The sequence below is a fragment of the Nelusetta ayraudi genome, unplaced genomic scaffold (assembly GCF_046127955.1).
Source record: "Nelusetta ayraudi isolate G7.1 ecotype Tasmania unplaced genomic scaffold, CSIRO-AGI_Nayr_v1 ptg000048l, whole genome shotgun sequence".
Lineage (NCBI taxonomy): Eukaryota > Metazoa > Chordata > Actinopteri > Tetraodontiformes > Monacanthidae > Nelusetta > Nelusetta ayraudi.
Genome location: NW_027466098.1, coordinates 14850953 through 14874740, shown reverse-complemented (window position 1 = coordinate 14874740; position 23788 = coordinate 14850953). Strand labels below are relative to the sequence as shown.

The 23788-nt window shown below is 44.4% G+C and overlaps 2 protein-coding genes and 1 long non-coding RNA gene across 6 annotated transcripts in view; all 3 read left to right on the top strand.

The window, feature by feature from the left end:
• The first annotated feature begins 1777 nt into the window (after window positions 1-1777).
• Window positions 1778-8730, top strand: pld3 (phospholipase D family member 3). The gene is made up of 12 exons (XM_076036606.1): window positions 1778-1902; window positions 2939-2991; window positions 3336-3386; window positions 3477-3625; window positions 4145-4325; window positions 4447-4564; window positions 4907-5034; window positions 5215-5412; window positions 5532-5671; window positions 6507-6672; window positions 6989-7088; window positions 7531-8730. Exons 2-12 carry the CDS (start codon window positions 2965-2967, stop codon window positions 7716-7718), a joined length of 1446 nt encoding a protein of 481 aa, XP_075892721.1. The 5' UTR covers window positions 1778-1902; window positions 2939-2964; the 3' UTR covers window positions 7719-8730.
• A 661-nt stretch (window positions 8731-9391) lies between these two features.
• LOC142895502 (uncharacterized) lies at window positions 9392-12377 on the top strand. The gene is made up of 2 exons (XR_012928223.1): window positions 9392-9954; window positions 12166-12377. It is a non-coding gene; the product is annotated as an uncharacterized LOC142895502 (long non-coding RNA).
• An 8072-nt stretch (window positions 12378-20449) lies between these two features.
• prx (periaxin) overlaps window positions 20450-23788 on the top strand; it is a 30373-nt gene continuing 27034 nt past the window's right edge. For 2 of the 4 annotated variants that reach the window (XM_076036586.1, XM_076036587.1), the window contains exon 1: window positions 20450-20738. The gene's annotated coding sequence lies outside the window, so the exon portion shown is untranslated. The remainder of the gene's footprint in view (window positions 20739-23788) is intronic. The other 2 variants (XM_076036588.1, XM_076036589.1) reach the window with 1 other exon arrangement.

The following is a 23788-nucleotide window of genomic DNA, read 5'->3' as shown; positions in this document are numbered from 1 at the left end:
GACGCACAACACAAACACTCCATGATCAGGCTAAAAAGAGGTTTTAAAAATATGTCTTTATAGTGCATCATTCTGCTATCAGCCTGCGGTTCAGGAAGTCAGCCTTCAGAAATGGGAAGTGGTAGTGTTGTTATTTAGAATATGATTCTATATACTTAAAACGTGTGCTTCCAACCAAAGTAAATGTTGACTGGCCCATAGAGTCCACAGAGTTGTAGCTCAGCTATCGCGTCTAATGCATCATTTGATTAAACTGGAAAAACAAATATACAACAATTCAATTATCTAAATATTGAGTAAAAGAAAAATGGAATGGTTATTTGAAAACAAATTTTAGATTTTAGATCTGAATTTTAAGCACATTCTGTGTGAGTGCGAGTGTGATTGAATGTGTGTTTGCGCGTGTGTGAAAATCCTTGAATTCCTGATGTCTGGCTCTTTCTCTTTTATCAAACAACAGGTTTCACCCCTAACAAAAGGAAATATGAACCTTTGCCGCACCTTTTTATAAAGGCACACTCCATCATTTTCCATGGAGTTTTCCATTTATATATAAAGGACGATGTGTTTTTATACAGATAATGTTGTTGCTGTTGTTGTCATCCAACTACGATGACACCGAGGAGTAAAGAAAAATAAAGCATCACATCATAGACACAATGATCCAAACAGAAAGATTCAGTTATTTAATTATGTAAATGTAAAAGAATCACTGAATAAAAAAGACGTTACATTTTCCCAACAGCTACTACCACCAGGGGGAGCCGTTATGGCTGCATTTAATGTCCTCATATTTGCATCAAAAGACATTTTACAATGACCCGAAAATAACCTGCAGTGTCTCATATCTTGGGTTTATTGTTTATTTTCTTTATTTATTACACATCTGTTTGACGCTTTTAGAAATAAACCGTGCTGGCACTCTACTGTCCCCTACTGGGCAACAAAAACACTTTTGTCTCAAGGGGTGAGTGGGAAACATGTAAATTGGTGTTGAGATCTTGCGTTTCGTGCAGTAAAATAAATAAAAGGCAAATGTATGTTGATGCAGAAATGTTCTTATCTGTATTTCAGGTTGATACGTGTCTCTATTTTGTTTGTTAGTTACGACTCTGTCTGCTAAGTAGAAAGGCGTGTGCGAGTATTGCATTCTGCCTTTTTGTTGTTGTTTTGTTTTACATATTTTGATGACATATCACGGGGAAATCTTGTCATTTTGTTTAGTCTAATCTAGTTGCACAAATATCTTCATTGTGTTTTGCAGCCCATAGATACTCAGAAGGTTAAAAACAAAGCATGCAAGACCATAGCAGGTTCTACGGGAGAGGAAAATTTTACTTACGGTTGTCAGTTGATTTATCGTGTATGGCTATAATGAAATTGATCACTTGATGACTGTTTTAGAAGACGGATACATTTTTAGTTGGCGATTAACACTTGCGAGTTAATTAACGCCATCCATTTTGACGAAAAATTCCAGTTTTGCAGTAGCTTGTGGGCACGTATTAGTATCTCCGAAGCTAACATTAAAATTTCGATGAAATACTTATGACCCAAAACCATACATCACGGCACATTCCTCCTGTGTGTCTATGGAGAGACGTCAGTCAGAAATGGCTAGATGGCGACATCGTGTGGCCGATATGGAAAACTGCAAACACGGTCGCTTGGCTGTGCTGGCTGCGTCACGCAGTCTCCTCGCTTCTAATTGGTTGACCCAGTTTTGATCACATGACCATCTGTCCTGTTGTTGAAGTTCGTCCGTCCAAACTGGCTGCGGCGGCGTTGTTCCCTTACGCAAATATACCCTATTAACGGCCGCGTTTCATGAAGCTGTGCGCCGAGAATAAACCTCGGTGCTGCTGTACGTGACACTGCGATCAACCGGGACGTTGGTAAAAAAAAAAAAAAAAAAAAAAAAGGTGAGCCGACCGTTTTGTCTGTCCCGGTGCGAGTCACTTTGTTTTGCTTTTGCTCTGTCAGCTAAAGTAGCGCTGCCGATAGTCAGAGTTGACTACCTTCAGCTGTTGACCAATATCTGATATTGTATGTAAATATAACTCCCAACGCTAAGTTTAACGCCATTTTTCTATCTTTGTTTTAAGTCTCTATGAATTAACCGAGCTAACCAACTTGACTGTAGCTGTTTTTCCTTTCTTCTCACCCACCACCAAACTCATAGCCTCCTTGTCGCTTTTTTCTTTCTGTCTTCTATTTTCGTCACCATTCTAGCACAAGCTTACATACATACATACATACATACATACATACATACATACTTCTCGTTCCTGTTTTAACAACTGTTTCAAAACTCTGTGTGTGTGTGTGTGTGTGTGTGTGTGTGTGTGTGTGTGTGTGTGTGTGTGTGTGTGTGTGTGTGAGTGTGTGTGAGTGTGAGAGAGAGAGAGAGAGAGAGAGAGAGAGAGAGAGAGAACTGCTGAAACACATTATTGGAAACATGTGACTAACAGTCATCAAATTTGTGCACTCAGTCTCTTTTGAAGTAAACACATGTGTCAAGACATTAAGATCACAAGACTTTCAGTTCCAGGAAGTCTTCCCCCTTTTTTGGGGGCTGTTTGTTAGTGCATGCATGCATGAGTTTTGGAAATATTTGTTGTAGTGCGTTTTTTTGTGCAGGAGATGAACTGTACACCCTTTTGTCTTGTCTACGGGTAAAAACATCTAGGACCTTCTCATTGTGTAGTCGGTAAAGAATAGGAAAAAGCCTGTTTGTGCCTCTACACCCAGTCTCCTGTCCGCCTGAACGGCAGAAAAGAAAAAATGCTGACCAACCCAACCGTTTTTCCGCCAATACCACAAGATGTCCAGACAAACCCGTGTCGCAATGTGGAAGTTGGAATGACGTATATAACAAAGACTTTGTTATATAAGCTAGAACACATGATGGATTAACTATGTTTTATGTCTTGGTTTAGACCTGATGTCATTTTGTCTTTGAAAATGAAGTCAAACGTCCCCTACAACCAGGTGAGGATGATTTGGTTTCTTCACTTTTATTAACCTCTCGGGTAGTAAACATTACATTTCCTTAGATTGGTTCTGAATTGTTTGTATTTGTTTTGTAGCAAATAGTAAAGAGACATTTTCAAAACTTCTGATACTTTTTAATGTTTCTTTGAATATACCAGTATTCAGTATTTTAGCTCTGCTGGAACAGTGAAATCTATCACAAATACACCTCAAGTTCATTGAAGTACTTTGCAATAACAGAAATATTGCTACTGACAATGCATGGAAGCATGGATGCAGCAGATATCGACTAATTGTATTATTATTATTTTTCATTTTAATGTTTTCTTCCTTTTTCGTAGCTGGAAGATGTGGAAAGGAGGAGGCAAGAATACCACCGGAAACAACAAGTCGTATGTCACACAACCACACGCTCACTTGGATTGAATATTTTTTTCCATCCCAACTCTGAGGTCTACTGTCTCTTTTTGTTGTTGTTGCAGTATTCCAGGTGTGCGATGAGTCTGGCTGCCGTGGCGACGGTGCTGCTCGCCACGTTGGTCCTCTACAACCTGCTGATACCCAGAGTTCGCTCTTCTCATCCTGCCGCAGCAAGCCTTCCTCCCACCCAGTCCTGCTCAGACCCCTGCACGTGAGTAGGCAGTATCACCAGTCAGCCAGTACTGTTCCACAGGTTTGATGAAAGTGGAATTGTAGTGCTGTCTAAGACTTTTTCAAAGCCACTGTCAAAATTCTCTTGTTTTTTTTGAAAATAATGATTTGCGCCTCTGTCCTACTGCTAAAATCCCTCAATGTGAGAGAAAAATCCATCCTCTTTTGCTTGCTCCACTTTCCAGAAAGTGTGCACTTTGTGATGTCACAAAAGGCACAGATTCGTCTGCGGTGTTTAGTGAATTACCCCCAGGAAAATGTTGCTTCCCCCTTCTGAAACTGCTTTCTTATTGGTTCCCCAAGCAACAAGCCTCAGTATTATCAGGAAGCTCAAATGTCAAAATTTCTGTGGGAGGCTGTAAACAGAGGGCTAAATATATTTTTTTCCCGAGAGCCGTAGATGTTTTTGGAGGAGTAATTGTGCTTGACTGCCTCATTGGTGACAGTCGGTTTAATACAGGACACTGAAGTTGTTTCCCTCTGTTCCCCCCTCCCTCAGGATCGTCATGGTTGAAAGCATCCCCGAAGGCCTGGACTTCAATTCCACCACGTCTCACCCATCCATCTTCCACGCCTGGCTCAACCTGATGAGCGAGGCCCGAAGCAGCGTCGACATCGCCTCTTTCTACTGGACGCTCACCAACGATGACACCGGCACGAAAGAGCCGACAGCTCAGCAGGTCAGCCAGAGTTTTGCATGTGAAAATATTGAAGACTTGTTTTTTTTGTTTTGTTTCTCTGTTATTGCCACAGTGTGAATAAATGTGAATGAATGGCAATGCGTGTCTGCTGCGTGCGCAGGGCGAGATCATCCTGCAGTCGCTGGCGGATCTTTCAGGCAAGTTGCCCGTTCGCATTGCGGTCAACAAGCCACACGGGAGTCAGCCAGTGAACGACCTCAAACTGCTCAACCAATCAGGTGACTCTTTCACATACGTATGCATTGCACGTACGCTCCAGTGCAACACGGGGTCACCTTTGAATAAATGTACGATTTAAAAAGAAAACAAAACATCCCTTGACATGGCAGAGGGTGAAATTGCTTTGCAGCTCCAATCCTGTTTACACATGGATGCCTGCAATGTGGAACTTCTACTTCCACTCTCCATAGCGTTTATGGGGCGCTTACAGTAATTAGAACATGTATCGGTAGCCTTTTGGTGTTTGTGTTGTGGCTTCATTTTAGACCCAGGCCACTCTTTGTTTTACACTTTCTGCTGAACTAAAACATCCACTGACACTGAGGCTTCTCCTCTCTCAGGAGCCGATATCAGGACTGTCAACATGATAGCGCTCACCTCAGGCGTCCTCCACACAAAGTTCTGGATTGTAGACAAGAAACACGTTTACATCGGCAGCGCCAACATGGACTGGAGGTCCCTCACACAGGTACACACACAGTAGTTCCCTCACAGATCTTCTTGGAAACGCTTTGTTTCTCCTCCAATATGCATGTAAAAGTGACACCTTTTAAATGTGCGAAAGAAAATGTGTCACTTCCTTTTGGGTTTGCGAATCACGGAAAACGACAGTAGAGCAAGTAGCGAATCCTTTCTAAACGTCGTGCAGGTGAAGGAGCTGGGTGCCGTGGTCTACAACTGCAGCTGCCTGGCCGCAGACCTGGGGAAGATCTTTGAGGCCTACTGGCTCCTGGGTGACAGTCAGTCGGTGCCGTCGCCGTGGCCCAGCAGTTTCTCCACCCCCTACAACAAGGACACGCCCCTTCAGCTGCCGCTCAACGGCACGCCGTCACACGTCTACCTGTCGGTGAGACATTGCGCAGCAGTACAGCGGCGGGATCACATGGTCGTCTCTTGCGCTGGATGGCAGCGCAGCGATGGCAAATATTTTCAGCGCTCCTAATTCCTCCCCTCTGTCTCTGTCAGAGTTCACCTCCTTCCCTGTGTGCAGCTGGCAGGACTCCAGACCTTCAGTCCATCCTCAGTGTCATGGAGGACGCCCACAGCTTCATCTACATCGCTGTCATGAACTACCTGCCCACCATGGAGTTCTCCCATCCCAAAAGGTGCAGCGCCAACACGGCCCCTAGCTTAGTGCTAGAGCCGCAGTCCAAGGGTGAATTCCAATTCCTCCCTTAACCCTCAATCTCAACCCTCAATCTCAAAAATGCGCGCTCCCGCGAGGTGCAAGTGCTGTCCCGATTCTAAGAACGTCAAGTTGAGGGACGGGTTTAAGGGCTGTATCACCCTCAATATTGAGATTCTCCGGCACCACCCTTGGCAGTAAGGGCTACCCAGAAGGCATTGCGTATTTTCGCCAAGACATCTTTGAAAAAGATCGCGATGTAAAAGCGAGCTACAAAATGGAAGTATTTTCTTAGTTAATAAAGATATAAATATTACGAAACCATTGTATTGTCTTAGTTTAAGATTTTTTTTATGGATTATTGACATCGTTGTTGCGTAACATTTTTTTTTTACTTTACGAGGTTTGTCAACCGGACCGGCAGTCCCGGCTTCACATTACTTGTATACCTCGTTGTGTAGCGAAGGAGGACTTCTTCCTTTTTCGCCGTCCTTTTCTTTTTCTCCTTCTTCTTCGTCGTTGTCGTCTTCTTGACAGACTGGACGTAGCTTTGGCGTAAGGCCGCCCCCCACAGTCTGAAGACGTAACTGCACTTAAGGGGTGTCCCATTTCTAAGCCCTTACACTTATTTTTGAGGGCCAAGATTGAGGGCCAAAGATTGAGGGTTAAGGGCGAGGGTTGAGATTGAGGAGTTAAGGAAGGAATTGGAATTGTCCCCAAAAGTGCATAGCAGGACTGATTACAAGATAAGATTTCCTGGTATGTCGATATTTTATTTCCAAATTTCTCTGCCTCTGTGGTGGCTCCCTCTGCAGGTACTGGGCCGACATTGACACTCAGCTGAGACGCGTCGCGTATGAAAAGCGCATCAAGGTTCGGCTGCTGGTCAGCTGCTGGGCCAGCAGCCAGCCGGTCATGTTTCCTTTCCTCAAGTCGCTGTCCACCGTTCACGACCCGAAAAGCAAACTGGACATCCAGGTGGTGAGTAGCTCTCCTGGCCGCTTGCTTAATATGATGATGATGATGATGATGATTATGATGATGATGATGATTTAAACAGAACCACTTAATGGTCAAATGATTCATCAGTTTTGCTATTGAGCGATTGCTAAAAAAAAGATGCTCAAAGTACTTTTATGTCTCTGGAAAAATGTTATGTAAAGTCAGATTAATTTCCTGGAAAACAAAAGTGACAACAAATGCAGGTCTGCCGACTTCATCTTGCGCCTGAAGCCTGGTGCCATGTTTTCACATTCTGCAATATCCACCTTCTGATATCTTTGGTTTCCTTTTTCAGCGGCTGTTCGTGGTGCCTTCCAACCCCAGGCAGAAGGGCATTCCCTTTGCCAGAGTCAACCACAACAAGTACATGGTCACTGACAAAATAGCCTACATAGGTGAGGTCGCACACGCACGCACTTTCAGCACTTGTTTATGACACCAGTTGGTTCAGTTCAAGAGAATTTTGAAAGTCAGCCACCGGTCGTTAAAATGGTTGCCTCTGGACGAGTCAACAAGAACCCAGCAGTGAAGAAGTGGAACAGAAGAAGCACATTTAGAAGCACAAACTCAGTTTAAACATCTGGATTATTTGTTAATAAACAAATTGATATACAGTAGCCAGTCAATAAGTTCAATTTTTATTTAATTCCACCTTATTGTATCGAGTTGTAACGCCACATATGCTGTAAGCATATGCCTTGCGTGTTTAGATTGACATTTTTTTCCCATCTGTTAACTTTCTGAGGAAGCTCTGCCGAAACATGTCAAGGAAGGACAAACAGAACCCTCGTCTGAACAAAAGAAAGACACAAACTTATGTTTACTTTGGGTTCCCAGGTACGTCGAACTGGTCGGGTGACTATTTTGTGCACACCGCCGGCTCAGCGTTGGTTATCAACCAGACGTCGTCAGAATCCCCGGAAGCGACCGTCCAATCCCAGTTGAAGGAAATGTTCGAGAGGGACTGGAACTCCGCCTACAGCACCCCCATCACCCAGCACTCCAACCACAAAGTCTTGTGCTGATTCCACCTGCTAACGGAACAAACAGGGTCGTCTACCACAGAGGGAGCACTTCCACTCAACGAACCTCGCTGTGCCCTACCTGCACAGTTTCAGTATTTCTTTAATGGACTATTTACTTTTTTAAGTTTCCGTTTTATCTTGTTGCATATAAACATACTAACACAAAAGGGAGGCCAAAGTCCCTACCTTACCCCCCCACAAAAAAGACATTACATGTGTCAGTGATGTGCCTTTGTAAACTCGAGAAGGTTGCCATTTTAGCAAATTTTCTGAGACAATATGTCGTATGTTTGTATTTTTCACTCCAGGGAAAGTAACTGTTCAGCTGGACACAAACTCCTGTGGTCCAAGTGCAACAAATATTAATACCAGAAAGGAAAGAAAGGTGCAAACTTCAGTTTCATCAGAGGCACAGATCTCTGACAGATCCAATTTGAATACATGTCATTTCCTACCTGAAGGTAAAGTCCAAGACGTTAAACAGAAAACCTCCAACCGAATTAATCGTGTTCTCCGTCATTACACTGGATGAACAGCAGGTGGAGCTGTTTAGGCTTCTTTTTTTTTCTCAGGTTTTATACTGTGGTAGCTTATTTATAACTTCTTGCTCCTGATCACAGCCAACCAGGTGAGGCGATCTATGCTCCCACTCTTTCCTCTCAGCTCATCTCAGGGACAAAAATCGAATCATGTGGTGGAACCCGCAATAATCGAAGTGTGCAACCATTGTCCCGACTGATATAAAGCTGCAGCTTTATATTATCTAGTGGCGCTCGGGTACCATTTTTAAATGATATCACTAAATGCAGAAGTCGGCGGCGCAAACAAATACACTAACACATGCTGCAATTATGAATTAAATATGAACTGACTATGAACTGTCATTTCCACTGTGTGGAGAGAGTGAATCTGCAAAATAGAGGCCAAGTTCCCGCTAGTGCCATTTGCTCGCCGCACGTGTGCTTATGTCAAAATCTGATCCTTTTAATAAATTTTTTTGATTTGAAATTTTCCTGAATTTTCCTGTTTTTATTGCTTTCAAAACACACCTCATTTTAAGACAGATCATGAAAGAAAGCACACTGTGTGTGTTCATGACAGGATGTTGAGCAAAGTTGGGGATTCATCTATTTCCAAATTTAATATAAGATTAATTAGTTTGACATTTCTCCAAGTCCCTGACTTCAGTCAGACAGCACAGCTCACATCAAACCATCAACATCATCTCTGTGATTTTCATTCCAAAGATTAATTCAATAAGATGTCCAATGAAAGCATTTATTCTTAAAGAATGAAATCAGGCCGTCTAGAGTGGAGCCAGAGACCAATAATAACTTTTTATATTTGTGATAAACACACAGGTGTGGCAGGGAAGGCCACCGAAACCAGGCTACTGTGTAATTACAGTCTCATCTGTGCGCTAAAGGTTGGCTGCGTCTCTGGCACTCAACTCTTCTTGTGACGCAGTAATGCCAACTGTGACCTTTACAAAATGAGCTCTCTAGCCTTTGCTCAGAACATGTAGTTTGAAGAGACTTATGGGAGCAATGTGGATCTGATAAAACAGAATTATGAGTTTTGTGAGATCATTTTTCTGATATATTCTTGACCCCCTTAACCTGGAAGGTGAAACCCATTGTTAAAAAATTGAGAATTGTGGATTGAAATAATAATAATTTAAAGAACAAACAAACACCATAACAGTTGTAAAAATGTATGAGGGCATTCCAAAAAGTTGGGAAAGCGGATGTGATGAATAGCACATTAAGCGCCACCAGCCATCTTTGATTAGATCTGCACCCCAGCTTAACTTACTTGCTGCTGTGACATTAATGTTCTTTTTGCCCTGAGTGGCCGTGGCAGCTGTGTGGCCTCGTGCTGTGCAGCTGTCACGTTGTTCCCACCCACCGCACAAAGACCCTGCTGAGCTTTTCTGCCTCCGTCCATGCCCATAATGCACAGGAGGAGGAGGTGGAGGGGAGGGACGTCCAAACGGTGACCAAAAAGCAGACATGGCTGCACTCACTCTGTCCCATGTCACTGCTCTAGATTCACTGCTGTAGTAGTTGTAGTAGTAGTAGTAGTAGTAGTAGTAGTAGTAGTTTGAATCTTTTCTTTGCAGCTGTTGTTGAGATAAAATCTGGAACTCCCTACCGCATAGTGTGCAAAGTGTCACCGTGGCTGCAAAGTTTCCAGACTGAGCTCCTCTGCATTTTTTTTTTCTCAAGAGGTAAAGGTAAGAAGGACAACATGGACACATTCAGTTTTGGCCACACAGAAAACTAATGAACTAACGAGCCGCAGTAGTCTACTTTGTCTTGCGCGTTTACTGTGAACTGTCCCTCTGTCCTGCGGCGCGGCTTGACCTTGACTCAACCAGGGTCACCGCGGTTTATGTGTTCTTCTTGTGCCTTGTGTTTTTTGTAGTTTTTGAGTTCATGTCCTGAACCTGTACTTACATAAGTACATATAAACTTTATGTGCCTTTATAAAAATACAAGATTATTTTCTGTCAGAGAATAGCCATAGGCCATCAGAGTCAATGATTGTAAGTGGAACATTTCCAACAGTTCAACAGTTTTGTCTTTAATGTTTATCATTTACTTCCTAACAATAATGTGTGTCTCTGTGCAGGAAGTGAACTTCCCAGAAACAGAAAAAGTTACTTCACACAATTCAGGGAATGACACTTCTGTGAACTTTGTGATGTCATAAAGGGATGCAGATACTGCTTCCTGTCACTCATTCCACCCTCTGAGAGAGAAAAAAACACAAAGTCCTTACTGGAAAATAGTGTTTTAAATGTCCCATGCAACATCACCTTTGCATGGCTGTTGTAATCAGTGTGTCGATCCTGGTTCTGCCCTGTGATGTTTCCTGTTGCTGTGGCAGAGTTCCAACACTTGTGTGCAGTGTTGGAGCACTCGCAGACTCTCCTGGCCACGAACAGCATTCAAACCCTCTTTTTGTGTCATCTGAGAGCATCTGATTACATATGATTGCATTACCATGTTGCTTAAATAAACTGTCAGGATTAAATAAAGAGAGAAGAACCTCTTCGGAGGCAGAGAGTGGTTCCATAACAAGTGCACCGTCCAATTTATTTGGGAATCTTCCATGCAGTTTCTGAATGTCAAAAAGGCATCTTTAATTCTTAAAAAATCTGGTTTCATTCCGCTGACCCCAGACCAAACTGGCAGAGATGTGCAACAGAATAAATATGCATCAGTTTTTCGTTTTTTGTCTGTCTTTGTGCTTTACGTTCACTGACACCTCCACAGTTCTAAGCATAAGCGAGCTGGTACACAGAGACACACAACCCCTCTGAGGTATCTCCAGCATGTCACTCCTTGGTGTGTAAGCTATTTAGTGTCGTCTAGGATGAGGAATGCAGCAGAGCCCAACCCTGGAGGTTATTTCTGTCCCACTGTTAATCATCCAAAACCCTCCACCACCCACCCACCACTGGCACTCAGTGTGTGTGTGTGTGTGTGTGTGAGAGAGACAGAGAGAGAGAGTGAGTGTATGTCCTCTGTTGCAAAAAATGCACAGTAAATGCTGATGCACAAACTTGTATGTTCCAATTTGTGAGATTAAAATGTGAATCAGGCTAATGTTGAAAGATTTCATCTAAGGATTTGGAAATATAAATTAAACATTTGCAAAAAATGGGGCAAAATAAGCAAGGTGCAAAAAGTAGTGAATTCTTTCTTCTTTTTTTACAATAAAATTAGAAATATATTATATATAAATAAATTTAAGAAAATATAAAATGATGGAGTAGTCAAAATACAAGACTCAGAAAAAAAGAATGTGCAACAAAAATGCCAGTAGCAGCTGATGCTGTCTGAGTCAGCCTCTGAATATACGCTGCCATCGTGTTCAGGAACTGGTAAAAGATACCAGACGATGCACTTTAATTACCACAGTGTCTCACCAGTGGACAGATGTGGTGACGAGGGTGCAGACAGCAAACCCTGGAGTCGTCCCTCGGCATAGCCGGCTCTCACTGTACCTGCTCCATGTCGAGGGCTCAAACAAGACTCCAACAAAGTGGCGGATGGTTTAAAAAATGTATGTCTGACCACTGCCACTGCCAGGAAGGACCAGCGCTGAGGGTTTCAGCATTTGAGCAACCGACGCATAGCCAGTCAGAGTCAGAGAAACTTTTTCTTTTCCTTTTTTTTTGTAAATGTGCAAACAGAAAAAAAATCACCCTATCGGTAATTTATGAACATACCAGGTGAGGAAAGCCAGCGAGTTAATTAAAGGTCACTTAGTTCCCGGGCAGCCTGCAGGTGTAAACATGCCATTGTATTAAATGTGTGAGGGACAGACAAGTTCTGTGGTAAAATATTAGTCTGTAAATTCAGACTTAAAGTTTGACTGAGCATCTTTTTTTGAGTCGTTGGTGCTAAAGTAAAGGATTCTCCCTCTGTCTCCCCAGCAGGTCGCCACCCGAGAGGCTGAGCCAAGAGAAGAAGCTGCAGCAGCAGCACGTTGAAACAGTGTCGACCAGACATTGTTCGGGTGGACAAATTGTTGACAAAGAGACACTCTCTTCATTGGGTTAATGTAATGCTGTGATGCTGTAAAAGAACATTTCACTCATTTGTAGTTTTGATAGAAATAAAGCCTTTATGAAAACGTAATAATTCACTTTGCTGGGTCTTTGGTTTCAATATTACCAATCATTTGAAAAGTCTCATCATATCAAGGTGGAGGGGAGAAGGGGAAAAAATACTGTTAAATAATCACATTAGCCTCTATTCATTGAGATATGTCTTATTCCTGAGCCAGTGGGCAGGTGATACAAAGGTAATATATTTTTATGCTCCAGTGCTCATTTCCTCCCCCTTGTGCCTCTGAATGTTATCAGTCAATTTGCATCATCTCTCAGCACTCTCCCGTGTGATGGAAAAAAATCAATTGGGGTTAGGCACATAGGTGCCAACGTGTTTCAGGGGTCATTCAGAGTTTGTGAACCTGAAGATGTACATTTATGGGTCACGTGTACAAAGACGTCAAAGGGAAATCAACTCTTCTGAGGAGCAGCTGTAGGTGACCAGACTCATATCTTCATTAGGTCGTTAGTCTAGGGCTCAGACTCAATTTTAACCCAGCTGGGTTGTATGTTAATGACTACAGGTGGAGACTGAAGATCCCAGAAGGATCCAACACAGACACATGGAGGGAGGACATGCAGTGCACAGAGTCATATGAGGCTCAACCTACCGGCAGCTGAACCCAGGACCTTCTTGCAAGGATGCGAGTGCCAAAAGTTGTTTTTCCAACACGGCCTCGCCGAGAACGCCTCTTCATAAAATCTGTCGCTAAAATTCCCTCATGGTGGCACCAGCAGTTTCCGCAGAGCACAGATAATCCCCAGTCTAATTAAAAGAGATGTATTAGGAGGAAAAATATGAAACAGTTGAGAGCAAAAGGAAGACAATGAACACATTGTTTGACACTCTATCGCTAGGTTTGGATAATTTCCTTTGCTCACGGATAAGAAATTGTACATAATGGAGAAGCAGAACAACAAATCTGATGTTTCCAAGGGAATTTGCTTAGAGATAAAAAAAAAAATAAAATAAATATATTGAAAGCCCCAACAAAGAGGAAAGATGATGATTTTCATTATTTTCATTTTAATGACTTGAATTTTTGTCAAACATTTTAAGAAATGAAAGGAAAGGGTGAACACATTTATTCTGTGAATCCCAGAATGCTGCTCACATTTGTACCACCGGCGACACGGTGGCGCAGTGGTTAGCGCTGCCGCCTCACAGCAAGAAGGTCGATTCCGGGCCTCGGACCTGGGACCTTTCTGTGTGGAGTTTGCATGTTCTCCCTGTGTCTGTGTGGGTTCTCTCCGGGTTCTCCGGCTTCCTCCCACACTCCAAAAACATGCATGTGAGGTCAATTGAACACTCTAAATTGTCCGTACGTGTGCGTGTGAATGGTTGTCTATTTCTATGTGGCCCTGCGATGAACTGGCGACTTGTCCAGGGTGTCCCCTGCCTTTGCCCTATGACAGCTGGGATAGGCTCCAGCAGACCCCCGTGACCCTGAGCTCGGGACTAAGCGGGTATGGAAAATGAATGAATGAATTTGTACCACCAGAAAAATTCATTTTCCTTACTTCATTTGTCACTGAAAAGTTGGTTGTTGCTACTTTACACGTAAAAATTAAAACACATTGGAGAACAATCGTGATGACAATCCTGCCGACTCATGGTTCAGGTGGATTTGTTGTTCTTTTTCCCCCCCCTTCCCCTGTACCGTTAAAGTCGCCGAGCACTGCCAACAGCAGTTGAAGCTGGAAGGTCTGAGCTGTCAGTGGCAATCGAGGGAGGAAAAGTGTGAGTCACTTTCTCTCTGTGCGTGCGTGTCCGTGCTCGCGCCCGATGCGCTGGCGCAGTCCTCGATGACTCAGCTTCTAACCACTCCGCACTTTGCCGGGATTAACGGAGGCCCGGCCGGCGGCAGACAAACAGCTTCTAACGAGAGAAGAACACAACAGTCATCACAGACCCGGAAGCGCCGCGTCTTCGCCTCCAGTCTAAAACTGCTAGTGTGCTCTATGCTTTCTGAAACTGGCCTTTATGTTCATTCCCCCCCCCCCCCCCCCCCATGTCATGAATCGCTGCCGCACAGGTTGCGCATAATAAAAAAGAATCGCCGAATTTGAATGTGTGATGCACAAAATGCTAAACAGCGCTAGCTTCTTGTTTTGCACTCTGACCTACGTCTGGGCGGAGCTACCAAGCTCCTCCCGCTTCCTGAACCCTCGAGCCTCCCCTCATAATCAGCGACAGGTGTGATGGGACCTGCTAGCTACACAGTCTGACGATCCTCTTTGTCTGGATAAATTATCTATTCCCAAATGGCAAAGCCTTTGTTTGGACTTTGACAGTTTATGCCGTGTGTTGCCGTTCTCTATGAAGAAACAGGAACTGTTCAACGGCAGCAGGAAGAACAGTTTAGTTCTCAATGTACAGGTTCTTCATGTTTTTGATTAGATCCAGTTGTGGGTCCAGTTGTCCTCAAAACAAAATAATAACAACTCAAAATCTAAATAATGATTCAGCACATCCACTTATCTTTATTTTTTTCTTCAGCCAAACTAGTTGTATGGAAAAACCAACTAAAGATCACATTGCAAGCATTGAAGAGGAGCTTGAAAGCTTCCATTTTTTTCCGAGACTGGATTCTTCAGATTCTTTTTTTTTTTTTTTTTTTTTGAAGAATACCATTTTGAAATACCATCAATTATAAATTACACACATTCCCTGTTTTTTGATCACTTTTGCTCTTTCAGAAGTCAGCGCAGGGTCACTGCGGCACCAAGACTCGTGTTGACAAGATGTCCAACATCAGTCCTTTTCCGCGAGCTTTGCTCATTTTGCGTGGAAGAATGCGACAGCCGAGTTATAGCGTCTCATTCCGATCAATGCGTCTGACTGGGAGCCATGTTGACCCGTGCGAGGTGCGCTGGCTGTGCCTGTGTCTGCTGGTATCCAGCGTCCAGCCCGTCTAAGCCCAGTAACAAGGCCGCGCTGCGCCGCGGCTAAAGCCTCCAGCGCCGCAGACAATGGAGCGGGGCTTTGCAGGGGCCTGCAGCAAACTGCTGACTGTCCACTGCCACTAAATACACCTCTATTCTGTCCCACCACCGCCACATCCACCACCTCTCGCTTTCTCCGCCTCCGCTCGTCTCTTTCTCTGTCGCAAACATACTTGTTTATCTCTTCAACTCCGATGGTTTGCTGCGGAGAGGGAGACGTCGCCGCCGCGTATTGTGGTAGGTGCACTTATGCTACTTCCTGTCGTCTTCTTTCTTTTACTCCTCCCTGACTGGGCTCACCCCTCCCATGCTCATCCATCCATCCCTCCCTCCCTGCCTTCCTCCATCCCTCCATCCCTCACTCTCTGCTGACCCAGGACCCCTGCAGCCTCTGCCTCTCATGCTTTCCTCCTTGTCCACTCTTGACAGCGTAGCTCGGACTCCTGCTGGGCCTGGTCCCTGAAACCAGTCGCAGTGCAGGATCGCCACCGACTTCCACCTGTCTCCCCCTGACTCCCCATACCCACCCTCCCACCTTCCCCACCCACCCTCCGCCGAGTCCCTCGGCTGCTCCAGCCGTCTGTTTCCTCCAGCGACCTCCTGCTGCTGGACCATGTGTGAGTGTCTGCGTGGAATATTCAGAGTCACCTGGACACCTTCCTCCAACGCAGGTCAGGATGAGAAAAGTCTAAAACGGAGCAACACAACCTCGCTGCAAGTAGCAACATGTGTTTTTTTGTTTTGTTTTTACAGAGCATCTTAAATGAGAAGGAAATATGTTTGTGAAAATACAAAAAAATAGTTTGAAGGCAAACTTTTTAACGAGTTATATATTTTTTTGTTGGCAATTTTTGTGTTAAAACTAAAACAGAGAATTGAGAATTACAACACCTAGTTTTCGGACTGGATACGGCTGCTTATTCCATGTTTGACCTCCACGAGAAATGTTTGTGGTTTGAGATCGTGCAGCTGTCAACATCATCTTTATTCATTTGATAATATTGTGAATCCATTATCTTTGACTGACTTTCTTTGGAAAGTCTTGCGACTCTGCAGCCAGAAAAAGAATGGGAGATTTTTATGCGATAGTCTGTTCTAATGAGACAATATAATTTAATAGTTATGGAAAATGTTTGTTTTGGTACATACGTAATAATATTTTGTATGAATTTAAATAGTCCCCTGGGGGCTGGGGCTGAATGCTCCTAAGCTCTAAATGATCAAAACAGTTGTTACCTGTGTTTTCATTACCAACCTGTCCTCTTTTTAGAGTCAATACAATGAAATGAGTTTTAATGGAGCTTTGGTTATCATCAACATTGTACTTCATTCGGCGACTGCTCACTAATAGATGTAAAGCTGAGTTAAAAGCATTGTCATTTGAAATACACTAAACTGAAGTGGGGCTGTTGGAATTTCCTGTATTTTCCGCCGTGACTTGGTCACGGAGTGAGTTTTCCAGAGAGGATGCATACAGCCTGGCAGGCGGAGAAACTGACTTCTCACATTCATCTCTAATAATACTCAGAGGTCAGGTCGGCACACGGAGGGGTCGCACTGTTTCAGGTCGAGGCCGAGTCAAGGGAGGAAGTCGACATTGTGTGACAGTTTTGAGTTGTTCAACTGGAGCTGATAGGTTGAGAGGCCTTACAGAGGTGTCTCCTTCCTGTTTGTATCTGTGGAGCACGCATGTGTGTGTGTTTCTGTGTGTGTCTTTGTGTGTTTACGTGCCATTTCGGCAAATATGTTCAACAGAATGAATGATGACCGGAGGATCAAGACAAACATGCAGTAGCTCGTGTTCGCTAATTCCAATCTGCATTTATTCATTTCCAGTTGCTGTACGATGAAAATCTCATCATGTTTGTCTGTAATTTCCAGCCTCTGGCTCGAAGGCAGTGAGTACTACGCACCGCCACGGAGTCTCATTTAAAGTGAATGAGCAGTGGAGAACTTTTGTCTGTCCTTCCTCTGCCAAGTCAGTGATTTTTCACTGTTACAACCTTAAAGTTTTCTGTTTCGTGGTCCAATTTCCTTTTCATTCGGCTAGCTGACACTCAGGCCACTCGACAACCGATTCCGTTTCATTCCTCCTCCTAACCCATCCTTCACCGGTCTTCAGCACCCTCAGGCTCTGCAATCTTTGAAAAACAACAACAACAACAAAGATATAATTTAAAGTTTCCTGTATATCCATCAGTGTGGGGAAAAAAAACCCTCAGAAAAGCCCTAAAACTTTTGAAATCATCCCCTAAGAAGCCAGGACTTTAACTTGCTGAGCTATTGAAGGAAGATCAGATTCCTGCATGCTGATAAGCAAATAGCGGCACCCTCCACACCTATCAGCCTGCATTAGTCCCTGTCTGGGCCAGCCCTTGTTTTCGGGTCCCCTCTCGTCTAAATCCTGGCTTTGTGCTGGAGCTCGAGCGCAACAATGAGCATGTTAGCTGACACAGTGTTGGCCGTCTGATCTGTGCTGACTTCATCTCTCCCGGCCCGCGCATACATGGATGCTGTGTGGCGCTGCAGGCCCTGCAGGGGTCAGGATGGTGGCCCAGGACAGGGTTCGGTGGTTTGGATGGCAGCGACAGATTGGTGCACAGGTGTTTGGATTCATTATGTGTCCGCCGAGTGATGAGAGGAATAATCAGTCATCATAATAAGGAGAAGAATCAGTGGCCTTTTTAAACATACTTTCCGTTACTCAAACATTCACTTTTTGTACACTCTCAAATATTATTTTTTTCAAACTATATCATCCAAAAAGGATTTATGGAGATTTTCGTGTTTACTTCATTATTATATGCAAGAACTTTTGATCAACAGACATTTAAGGCAACTGCTCATCACTTCATTTCACCTCAGTGTGAGCGCACCAGTCCTACTTTGTTCACTTTGTGCCTCTTTGCCTATTTCCTGTTACTGGCAGCAGGCTGAATTTAAGCCTGGATACAGTTGAAATATTTGGTTCCAGCGCTGGTGTTGTTCATGGAGAGAGGAGCTGGAGCGTACTTGATAAAGTCCGTGAACCCCGCCCAGCCCCCTGGCCGAAATCCAATCGCACTGAGGGGAAAAATAATTTAGACAGTGTGATAAAACTATCGCCTGGTCTTCAGCTGGAAAATGTTGTCGTAGAGTAAAAAGGGATGGAACACTGCACTGCTACATGTTGCCCTGAACGTCCTGTTAATACAAAGCTAAAGTTTGATGAAGTAACTTTTTCAAAAAAATCAGCAAAAAAGAGATTAAGTAGTATTTATTTTGTTTCTCCTTTGGGACGCTGTTTTGTTTCTCGTGGAAAGTGTTTCTCCCTTGGAGGCTAGTTGTCTCAAAATCCATCCACAGGCAATCAGCAAGATAGTTTCTTAATTAAAAAGCCTTTTAATTAACATTTGTTCCTTTTTTTTCTTAATGCCAAATGCTCCACGGCCCAGAGAACTGAGAAAATAAGCTGATAAGAAACAACGTGTTGGTAATTTTTCTTGCCATTTGAGGACCTCTAGCTACAAAAGTAAAGAATCAAGAAACTTTAGGAGGCAATGTCTGTACCTTGACACCGATCGAGCCCTAGGCACCTCATCGCAACTCATCAAGTCATCATTACTCAAGAGTTGAAAAACTTAAAAGATTTTTCAGTTAATCCCAGAGGAAATTGGTACACAAGGCAAAATAAATAAATAAATATTCTAACAAAGCCATTGGGCATATCAGCAACAATATGTGGACTTAAAACTGTGGACCAATTAGTGTCTGAGAACAAACACATTGTTTGTGCATTCAGTCACTCTTTTGTTTTAGTTGAGTAGCTTGCCAATAACGTTAAAATACCCAGTGCCAATTCCAGTTTCAATATAACACTGAATCCTCATGACGATGTACAATCCAACGTTTTTCAAATCACAAACTTAAAGACTTTTGATCATTTCATTAAATTTAAGCTTAAGATGAAAGTGTTGGTGGGTGGCACTACTTCATCCTGCAAACGTGTCCCTATTTAAATGTAAATATACATTTTACAAGTAATAAACAATTCACAATCCAACTGGGAGAGCTGCTCCAGCCAGGCGTGTGCTGTTTGGCACTCGGGTAGCGAGCTCCAGCTAAAGCTGCCAGGAGAGAGATACTGAAATCACACAGAGGTGTAGGAGATTTCTGTTGAGGGTGAACTCTGCAGTGAACACGGTCAGCCAACAGAAAAACAATAGGACAAGATGCAAAGAGAAATGTAGACTAATACACACTTGGTCACACTCACAATAGCGTCACAGTAACAGTCATCAGTTCTTCCTAAAAAAGGAAACATCACACTTTTGCTAAGACAACATCTGTAGCCTCCCATTTCTATTTTCAGTCATTAGGGATAAAAATAACGTCCAGTTACATCACGTGTTGTAACTCTCATCCAGGCATTTAGACACACAGTCAGATCAGAGACATTATTTTTTTCTTTATTTTGGCTCTCTGGCTACTTTGCTCGCTGTGTTACATTCATCCTCCTTAATATTATTCTTTGGTATCACAGCAAGTGACATTAACTTGCTGACCACATATATTCAAATAGAACATCACAATAATCACTTGAGACCTGATGGTATGTGGATGTATTGTGAAGAGGACAATAATAGAAGGCTGAACAGAACAACAGAGACTTGAGGCTTTAATAAATTGACCTTTGTAAATAATATATACTGTATATATATATATATATATATATATATATATATATATATATACATACATACATATATATATATATATACATACACATATATATGCTAAAGTTGACAGTCGATGAAACTTCTATCAAATCACTTTGAACTCTTGCAACAAGAAACAAAAATACACCTCAGTGTTCATTTCTTCATAATTTAGCCCCAGTTTACTCACAAAAAATTATTTTGACTCAGAAAATTGACTCAACTTTTGCATTTTGTCTGCTTCTTTCCTTTTCCCCCCCTCTGTGGCGGCATGCAGGAGGAATCTGTCAGACAGACAAACAGTGGTCCAGTCACAGACGCTCCACTATGTCACAAACTTTGTTATCTCTTCCACCTCCCTCCTTTACCGCAGCCCCGCCTCTTCCTGCCCTAATATGGGGGCATCCTCCTGCCCCCCGGCCAATCAGCGCAGCCGGCTGCATCCGTCCTGGAGATGGCATGGGTCCGAGCCAGGCCGGAGGCTTCACTGAGGGGAGAGCAACAGGCTGGCTGGTGACAAGGGGCACGGACAGACAGACAGACAGACTGAGAAGGACAGAGAGAAAGACTGAGAGTGGTTAGAAGCAGCAGCAATAAGTTCGAGAGCAGCTGAGAAGAGACTGGAAGTGAATTTGAGAAAGGCTGAGGGACGATAAGTGAGGAGAGAAGTTGAGGTCTGAGTTGTGGAGCTGCTGCAGGTGTGAGTCTGTGACCTTGGAACCGCTGGAGGAGGCGCCGTGGCTGAGAGTTAAGGTAGGCTGGATGCCATCTGTCCTCATTGGCCCTGCACTTAACATGGAGCTAAAACAGCAGCAGCAGCAGTTTGACTGCCTCTCGCCTTTGTTGCGGCCATTTTTCAGTCGAATTAGTTTTTAAATCAGCCCCGAGAACTTGTTTACGTCTCTTTGACAGATTGCCTCAGCATGGAAAAACCCCTTCGGCCGTGCAAAACAGACTACGTGCGCAGCTCCGCTCTGCCGGCTGCAGAGGTTACAACAATAGTGCGCTGTTTAAATGCGAAGACACTTTTAGTGAGACAGCTGCCGCTTGTGTTTATGCCAGCATGCCAGTGGCGGCTTACAAACAGCAGAGTGAGTGTCCGCCGAGGTGAACGGCAGCTATTTGCAGCCCGGCATGCCACTATTGACTCTGGGGGTCGAGTGACACTTGCAAATTATTCCCAGCATATATTTAAATGTGCGTGGAAAGCCGGTTGGCCGACTGCCACGGGAGTGGACACACCCCAAACTGCTGGTTATCATCGTGGAATCCCTGAGGCTGAGGTGACCCCCCCCACCCCACCCCACCACCACCACACCCTCCATCTCCCCCCAGGTCCCCACTGCTGCGCTGCAATCAGAGCTGCGGGTGGCAGCATTTCAAACACCCCGCTGTCCTAATGTTACACACCGACAGCTGCAGCCGGACGGTCACTGGATCCGCTCGGCTGTTAATTACAGAGCTCACGCACCGGGCCGCTATGTATTTTGGCCCCCGTAGCCAACCCCCCCCCCCCCCCCCCCGCCCCCGCTCTGCAGCATCCACCAAGTTACATAACGCACGCACTGGGTAATTCAGTGGCGATATGCATCTGGGGGCTGACATCACTTTTCACAAGCGGCGAACTGTCAACGTCGAATTTTTACAAGCGGCAACAAACTCTGAAAGTGTTTCTGAGGTTGACTTTTCAAATTGAGTTTTTTGTGTCGCTCATCGACAAACACAATCTGGTTTTGTCTGTGTTTACAAAAGTCTCAAAGGGAATATGTCTAAGAATTTGTGCGTGTCTTTCTTTGGCTTGGACTTTGTAACAACAGCATCCTGTCTTCTCTTTCCAACCAGAGCCAATCCAAAATATTTCGGATGTGAAAGTAAAAATATTGCTTTTGGAGGCTGTCAGTGGGCAACACACTGACAGCCGCAGCGAAAATGGTGACGGCTTTACCACAGTTATTCAGCCCCTTCAGCTCTTCAAATATTTAACAGCGGTCCAGATAGATTGAAGAGGCAACAAAATAGTGTAAATACTATCAAGCTATTTAAAGATCAGCCACAGCAGAGTCCTCCTTCCCGTAAACCCCCCCTCCCTCTCCACTCCAGCTGGACTCCAGTGGACTTTAAATGGAGGCCAGTAACTGGACCTCTAATTCTGTCAGGGCAGGCACTCGCAGGGATCACAGGTCTGATGCCACAAATAAAGTCCGACACTCTTGTGGCATCCAGTTATTGTGGGCGATGAGAAATGGCTGTTATTTGAAGGGAGGGTTCGAAATTTTCACTGCTCAGATAAACACTGAGAAGAGAAAACACCTATTTCAAGTGTTTCTGGGACTTTGCAGTATTTTGTTTTTGTTTTTTCATTCGAAACGCTTTCGAACGTCAACGTTGTCGCATCGCAATCCATTCCCAGGCGACGGGTTCTCCGAAAGAGGTGCAGCCGTATATGAAATCTATGCACGCGTCCCCCCGAGAGCCGAGTGCGAATGACGTCAAAAGCAAAATGATGGATTGCGAGAGCCCTCTTCCTGGCGACAGTCTCTGGGTGTTGGTGGTGCTCGCTGGCTCGTGGGTGGGGTTAATTTTAGAGCGGGAAGCTACGGGTCAGGGAGACGATTGGGCAGTTCAGGGGAGGAAGGCCTCCAGAGGAAACACAGCCCGGCGGGCGCTTGAGGATGAGCTTCCGCCAGTGAGCGCCAAGAGCTGACGTGAGGAAAACTCATGTAAACAAATGACTCAAGAGTAAAAAGTCTTTTCAAATTTGAGTTTTTGCTGTTGCGACTCAGAAGTGCAGATTGTATTTTTTGCCAGATTGCCTCCTTCCACGACCGACTTTGTCTTTGTTCCTCGCCGGCCGCCAGAGGAGTCTTTCCATCCAAATCGTAGTTTCCTGTTTGCAAGGAGGCACTTCCTGTCGAGTGGCACGCACCTCCGGGTGTGTCCTGTTTGTGGTTGATGTCCCCAGAAGTGCGGAGACACCCTGAAGTCTATCTCATCAATCGCAAAGGGCTGGGTCTTTTTGGTGCTCTTATCTTAAGTGGCTCTGCCTGGAAGAGCACGGCGGGAATCCCGGTAGTGTCGGAAATAGATGGTGAGGAGAAATTCTTCACAGACTGCCTCAGTCTCCTGCCGCTTGAATCACATGGATTAGATTAGTATAAGATGTGCATGCTTCCACCTTTTTATCTCCTTCATTCTAAACAGAGGAGGAGGGTGAAGGTGCAGCATGGACCGTACGGACCTGTCAGATCTGAAGCAGTGGGTTGGACCTCCTTCTGCACTCAGAGCTGCCTCCATTCCTCATGGCATATGTTCAACAAGGAGCAGGAGCTGCTTATCAAAAACAGAAATTGGTCCATAATGGCAATGTTGGAACTAGCTTGAGTTGATCAGAGATCTGCGTTGCCTTATCCTGCTGGAAGTTGGCATCAGATCAGTCCACTGTGGTCATAAAAGGGTGGACAACACTCTGGTAGGTTGTTGGGTTCAAACAATGCTTGGTTGGCACTCAGGGACTCTAAGTTTGCCATGAAAACATCCTCCACAGCGCCACACACAGCAGCAGAAGCCTGAACCTTTGACACAGGCAGGACCGGCCCGTGTTTTCATGTTGTTTTGCTTCTGACCCGGCCGTCGGAATGTCAGGGCAGAACTTGTGACTCATCGGACCTGGCGACATTTTTCATCTTCTATTGTCCGAGCCCGTGTGAGTTGTGGCCTCGGTTTCCTGTTCCTCACTTGGAGGACTGGCACACCGTGTTTGATTTCCACATCTTTCTTGCATCCGTTTCTTGGCCACTTCACTG